We start from the raw sequence: 7,367 nt of genomic DNA on the forward strand, positions 1-7,367 counted from the left end.
AACGTTGGTAGAGAGGGATATGGTAGGTTATGTGTTGTAGTAAGAACGTTCGTAGAGAGGGGATATGGTGGGTTATGTGTTGTAGTAAAAACGTTGGTAGAGAGAAGATATGGTGGGTTATGTGTTGTAGTAAGAACGTTGGTAGAGAGGGGATATGGTGGGTTATGTGTTGTGGTAAAAACGTTGGTAGAGAGAAGATATGGTGGGTTATGTGTTGTAGTAAGAACGTTGGTAGAGAGAAGATATGGTGGGTTATGTGTTGTAGTAAGAACGTTGGTAGAGAGGGGATATGGTGGGTTATATGTTGTAGTAAAAACGTTGGTAGAGAGAGTATATGGTGGGTTATGTGTTGTAGTAAAAACGTTGGTAGAGAGGGTATATGGTGGGTTATGTGTTGTAGTAAGAACTTTGGTAGAGAGGGGATATGGTGGGTTATGGTGGGTTATTATCCCAACTTTCTGCTATATCCAACTAATCACGTTTTCAGTAGCATTGGAACATATTAATACCAGTACTTGAATTGGGGGCGAGGGAGGGAGCGGGAAGGTTTGTGAAAGTTTTAAAGCCCAGTACAATATTTTTTGTTTTTCATGTGCTTTCTTTCTTTATTATTATAAAAGTAACTAAAATTTAAAAATAGGAAACTTATTAGGTTACATAAGGTAAAAAAATGAAAAATGACAATAAAAATTCCTCATCAGTTATACTCGCGAACAGCTCATGCGTTACGTAATTCGATAAGGTAACGTGAGCTGCACTTTAGCTGAGTGATTTACAACTTGTGTGACGGGATTATTAGTTAGACATGGTTCTAAGGGCAATAAAACAATATAATTAAATATAAACAGGTGTATAATGTTACGAGATATAGTGTGTAAACTCTGATGGGTACGTTATGGTTACGAACTCGGTCACACCGACCGAGCTCGTAGCTAAAGAGTTCATTTGTTCCATCGATGGAATACTTTATCTCATTCCTGCCTCGCTCTTATACGACATTTCAAGTAAGAAACATATATAGCTTATCTCGCCATTCGCGGCATGATGTAGGGGGGGGGGGTTGCGTTCATGCTGGTGATGTCAGAATGTTTGTTTGTTTTGTCGAATTTCGCGCAAAGCTTTTCGAGAGCTATCTGCCGTAATCGTCCCTAATTTTGAAGTGATATAATAGAGGGAAGGCTGCTAGTTAGCACCACCCACTGTTAACTCTTCGACTATTTGTTTTATCAAAAAATAGCAAAATTGATCGTCACATTATAACATTCCCACGGCCTGAAAGGTGATGGGACTCGAAACCGCGACCTCAGCTTGCGAGTCAAGAATAAGATGAGTTTAGATGCTATTAACTACTCATAGATATTTTCTCATTTGAAAATATAAATAAATATCACACCATGTCAATGGCGCGTAATATTTTGGGGCATAATTAATCTAATGCTCTATGAGTCCATTCTACCAATTTATATAACAAGTTTAAAAATCTACAATGTTTTGAAGATTTGAACATACACTATATACACGTTGGTAAGCTATTTGAAACTTACATGAGTAATCCTGGTAGAAAGGTGAATGTGATGTATTTATCGAAGAGTGATTCTAATTTCACTTGCCGTTACACTGAACTGTGTATAATCTTTATTCTAGAAATTCCCTAATATTAGCTTAGGATATGTTTTTAAAATCCGTTAATAAAAATTGTATAAATTAGGTAAGATATTCTCTAGAAATATTTTAGATATGTCGAGATTAGTAAAGGAGACTTTCTAGAAATTCCCTAACACGTAGAGACCACAAAAAGGATATGTTCTGGAAACCTCCTAATCCAATGTATAGGTTATCTAGAATATCTTCCAGAAATCTTTTAAACTTGTATTTAAGAACATTTCCAGAGATCCCTAGACCCCATTTTAAATACTTTTAGCCCAACTTGGATAATTACATACTGCGGTTTTGTGTGTTGGCAAGATGCTTATTATTGAAACAGGACTGTTCTGTGAATGGCGTCTTAATCTATTCTTATCAAAACCGTAAAGGGATTGTTTTTCAGCCTCGAATTTTACTAACACGTGGAGCATAGACAAGCAATACCACGTGGTCCACAAAACCAGGCTTACGTCAACTACTCATCTTCTTATACCGAGCATGCGGTTTTTAACTCAAGGGCGGGCGATAACCTTTGTGTGTTACAGGGGCAAGATTCCAAACATCTTCTGTTGGGACAGAGTGATGTGGGGCTGGACAATCGTGTCATCTTTCTTTGTTCACACCGCTTCTCAGTGAAAATGGGGAAGGAAATAAGTTCACCCATTTAAAGCTCTACTTGAACAATCATCTTGAAAGCTTGCCAGTAAAATATGTGACCGAAATGAAAATAGATTATTTATAAGGTTAATAGTCACATTCGTCCTTATTTCATGTTCAACATAAACATTCCACTGAAGCAGAATGTGTTGTGAGAAATGGTTACAAAAGTAAACCGAGGTATCAATAAACAAACAGATTTGTTTTATTTTTTCACAAGGAATTGATAAAATAGAGCAGTCAACTAATTATAAAAATCACAAATTTGTTTCATTTCCTTTTGTGCCAGAAATTGCTAACGAAATTACTAGCTTTTTTTTAACAATTTGATGTAAAAACTGTATTCAAACCCTCACATGAAATTAACACCTTATTACCTAACCCAAAAGAATCCCTATTAATAGAACAAAAACAGGGCATATACAGTATCCTACGTGAATATGGAAAGAATTACTTAGAATAAAAATAACGTTCCTTAAAAATAGTGTAGAGGTGAATTCCAGATATCTGCCTTAACATATCATCAATTTGAAACAGGTCACAAAATACTTTGGGATGAAATTCTTCTCTTACACCAACCCACAACTAAAAAAGAAAGAGATTGTTTAGAAACTAAAGAAATCATCAAGGAAAACGATCTCTCAATAAACCGTGATAACCGTAAAAAATCTATTCACCATTCATACAGTTGACCAGACTTGACCTTTACCTATACCCTGTCATCTGCTGACACCATTTCCATCACATTTAATCTCTATTGTCTTTGTAACGATATATAAACCTTGTATTTCTTAGTACTGACCGTACTTGAAGAAGACGGTTTGTTTGTTTGTAATTAAGCACAAAGCTACACAATGGGCTATCTGTGCTCTGCCCACCACGGGTATCGAAACCCGTATTCTAGCGTTGTAAGTCCGCAGACATACCGCTGTGCCACTGGGGGGCGAAGAAGACAGACCAGTGTTTCGTAGAAACATGTAGAATGTTCCACTATCCATAAAACTTTTCCTTATAAATCGTTGTTTGCCTACCTGTTATTAATTAAAATCAAAGCATTGGTTGGATCTCACCAACTGCTGCTGTTTTCCTCATCAGAAACATAGAGCATCTTGCTTGTCACACTTCAGTTTCCCGCCATCTAGCGAACGGGTAGATTCTATTATTAACTTTTTAAAATAGTGCTGAGTTTATGTAAGGTGTTTATATCTAAGGAGATCTAAACCATCACGGTTTTCATTGTAATCACTTTTATTCAGTGGGTGTTGCGAAAATAAAATTTCTGTTTGAACAGTAGATTAGAGAACAGTTTATTATTGGTCGTCAGATTCTTTTTAACTTACAAAGGAAGTAGCATATTGTTAATTAAGAAGTAGAGGACGCTGACTGATTAGAACGTTTAAGATGTCTTCTACAGTGAAATATGAAATATTTATAGTTTAAAAAAGAAAATCTTGATAATCACTGAAGATATGTACACTGTTTTCTATTACAACTGTAATGGCGTCATTAAAGCTCATTGGAGTTCTTGTGGGTATTGTTACTGATTCTGTCACAACTGTAATGGCATCATTAAAGCTCATTGGAGTTATTGTGGGTATTGTTATTGATTCTGTTACAACTGTAATGGCGTCATTAAAGCTCATTGGAGTTCTTGTGTGTACTGTTATTGTTTCTGTCACAACTGTAATGGCGTCATTAAAGCTGATTGGAGTTCTTGTGGGTATTGTTATTGATTCTGTTACAACTGTAATGGCGTCATTAAAGCTCATTGGAGTTCTTGTGGGTATTGTTATTGATTCTGTTACAACTGTAATGGCGTCATTAAAGCTCATTGGAGTTCTTGTGGGTATTGTTATTGATTCTGTCACAACTGTAATGGCGTCATTAAAGCTGATTGGAGTTCTTGTGGGTATTGTTATTGATTCTGTTACAACTGTAATGGCGTCATTAAAGCTCATTAGTGTTTTTTGGGGGTGTTTGTTATTGATTATGTTACAACTGTAATGGCGTCACTAAAGCTGATCGAAGTTGCTTGAAGATATGGTTATCGATATGACAGGACCGTTACATAGCTTTGTGGGTGGTCTACATATGTTTGGTGTAAAATATAGAGTCCTCCTCCCAGCTCTTCGAATGGTGGATGAAAATAGTTACCTCTGCATAAACTTTACTTCAAGCCTAATGACGTCAACCCTGGACACATGAGTGAAAATATACCTTGGTGAATGAATGAATGAATATTCACATCAATACTATGTAGATTTCCCAGCGTGTTCTGGAAGAATTTCTTGATTAATCAATAAAGTTGGCCAAATTTCTTTTAATCTCTTCCACTGAATGTTTTCAGTTAATTTGCCGCTTTTAACACGACCTCTTTAAGAATACTTCATCAAAACCATCTGACGTTATATTGACCTTCATCTTCGCCAGTATCCCAAACTTAGCCGTGATGCGAGAAAGACTATATAGGCAGTAATCACTGGCCGCTGGCCAATCACGACCATATGCTGCCTTCCAGCGTTCTCTTGGCCTCTTTTCTGAGTTCCGTCTGAAAGAGAGAGAAAGAGCGGCAGTCACGATAGACAACGAGAACGTAGACAAACATCTTTGTAGTTCCGATTGTGGGTTCGAAACTCTGGCATTAATGTGTTAGTTGTGTCTTGTATTAAAAGAAGTTGAAAAAGACAGCCAGAGGATAATTTTTGTAACGACTTCGTAAAGGATGACGTGAGTACCTGTATATATATTGAACATTTAATGTTGGGATTAAATACTTTGTCTAGGTGGTAAACATCAGGTCCTAGACGTATAATGCTCATCTTTAAAAGTCGAATAGCCATCCCAAGTGTTGATTGAACATTTAATGTTGGGGTTAAACACATTGTTTAGCTGGTAAACATCAGGTCCTAGACGTATAACGCTCACCAACATTAAATGTTCAATCAACACTTGGGATGGCTATTCGACTTTTAAAGTGATACGTCCAGGACCTGATGTTAACCACCTAGACAATGTGTTTAACCCCTTTTATCCTTAAAAGTCGAATAGCCATCCCAAGTGTTGACTGAACATTTGATGTTGGGTTAAATACTTTGTCTAGGTGGTAAACATCAGAACCTAGACGTATCACGCCCATCTTTAAAAGTCGAATGGTCATCCTAAGTGTTGACTGAACATTTAATTTTGGGGATAAAATACTTTGTTCTGAGTATTGGGCATCAATACTTTGATGACTGCTGGAGAAACATCAAAGTTTGTTTATGTTTATCTTGTTTTATATAACGTTAAAAATCTCATTGTTTGGCACGATTTAAGGTTTGATATATTAATAATTTTGTTATTTTGTTCAAAAATATTAATGCACCTTTATGACGATTGAAAACTCCATAACGAAAAAGAGGAATCCGCGCACCCACGTGATGAAAATCGCCCTTTTTTGTTGTACTGATTTTGTTGGGTCATTTTTCACTCACAGAAACCGCTTCAGTTCTGTTGTAAGTTGTCGGTGTTGATTTCTAATGCTTCACGTGCAACAATTAAATTACAGGTATTACATAATGGATGAACTTAACCGTATTATAGTTATGTTCAACTAGAGAAACTAGCATGTCGTGTCGTTTAAATATATTGTTGGTAGCTCTGTCCTCAGAGAAAAATGCATACGATTTTGTTATTACACTACGACTAATTCTGGTAAAGTGTAAGTGAACGTTGTTATACTACAACAACTTCTAGTAAAGTGTAAGTGAACGTTATTATACTAGGACTAATTCTGGTAAAGTATAAGTGAACATTATTATACTACGACTAATTATGACTCTTGGCATATTTACCAGAATTTCTTGATCTCCTTCTGTTTAATCTAACATATAGATAATTTGGTTTATTTCGTTTTGTGCATTTAGATCTTTTGTGTTAGTAACGTCCTTGCTGACGGTCGGACAGCCCGGGATAATATTTCCCACCCAGAGACAAGCACCCTTGAACCCACTCCTCGAGCCTGACTGTGCTTTCAGTGTTCGTTCTTCAAAGATTGGACCAAATGCTGCAGGCAATGAAGGGTTGCAGTACATAGCTAACTTCGTTCCCAAGTAAGTATGTAGTTGAGAGAAATCTATTGTCTTCATCCACAAACTACCGAATAAATCAGATCACTGTTTGGTACCTTTACATGGCCTGGTGGTTAGGGTGCTCGACTCGACATTTGCGGGTTCGAATCCAGGAATATTATAAAAACAAAAATTGGAGGTGTTGCTACATGAAACCTCATGCAGTAAATCTTTTGTGAAAGACACCATTTGTTCCTGTTGTTAGTGGGAAACATCCTGTAGTGTATCTTTGTGGATATTATCATTGTTTCCTGTTGCTAGGTGTAAACCTCCTGTAGCTACAGGAGGTTCACCTAGCAACAGGAATCAATGTTAATATTCACAATGATACACTACAGGAATTTTCCACCTAGCAACAGGAAACTGTTAGTATTCACAATGATACACTACAGGAGTTTTACACCTAGCAACAGGAAACAATGTTAGTATTCACAAAGATACACTACAGAAGGTTCACCTAGCAACAGGAAACAATGTTAGTATTTACAATGATACATACATCTTTGTGAATACTAACATTGGTTCCTGTTGCTAGGTAGAAACCTCCTGTAGTGTATCTTTGTAAATCTTACCATTGTTGCCTTGACCACAAATAGCATCAAAACACTACAGAAAGTTTTGCAGTGATAAAAAAACTAACTTAGCTTACACAGTTATATGCACTAAGACAATAAAACGAGTTAACCTTAACTACCAGAGTAAAAAGGCTATTAGAACTTGAACAATAAGCTCTTGGCCATAACAGACAGGATTGAGAGTCAGAACGTTATGAAAGTTTTGGAATTTAAGCTAAACAACAATTTTTTATCATTTTCTCTGAAGTGAATGCAACGTCTTAAAACAGTTTTTATTAATTTTTCTGAAGTGAATGCTACATTTTAAAGCAGTTTTTGGTCATTTTTCTGAAGTAAATGCAACGTCTTAAAGCAGTTTTTAGTAATTTTTCTGAAGTGAATG

At 36.3% G+C, this 7,367-nt stretch overlaps 1 protein-coding gene across 1 annotated transcript in view; it reads left to right on the forward strand.

Annotated features, from left to right (window-relative positions):
• Nucleotides 1-3,798: 3,798 nt before the first annotated feature.
• The window catches only part of LOC106469874 (peroxidase-like), a 37,271-nt gene continuing 33,702 nt past the window's right edge, over nucleotides 3,799-7,367 (forward strand). Inside the window, exons 1-2 of the mRNA XM_022398453.1 lie at nucleotides 3,799-4,274; nucleotides 6,207-6,392. Of these exons, the coding sequence (XP_022254161.1) occupies nucleotides 3,799-4,274; nucleotides 6,207-6,392 (662 nt within the window). The remainder of the gene's footprint in view (nucleotides 4,275-6,206; nucleotides 6,393-7,367) is intronic.

This window comes from Limulus polyphemus, unplaced genomic scaffold, assembly GCF_000517525.1.
Source record: "Limulus polyphemus unplaced genomic scaffold, Limulus_polyphemus-2.1.2 Scaffold3699, whole genome shotgun sequence".
NCBI classification, from domain to species: Eukaryota; Metazoa; Arthropoda; class Merostomata; order Xiphosura; family Limulidae; genus Limulus; species Limulus polyphemus.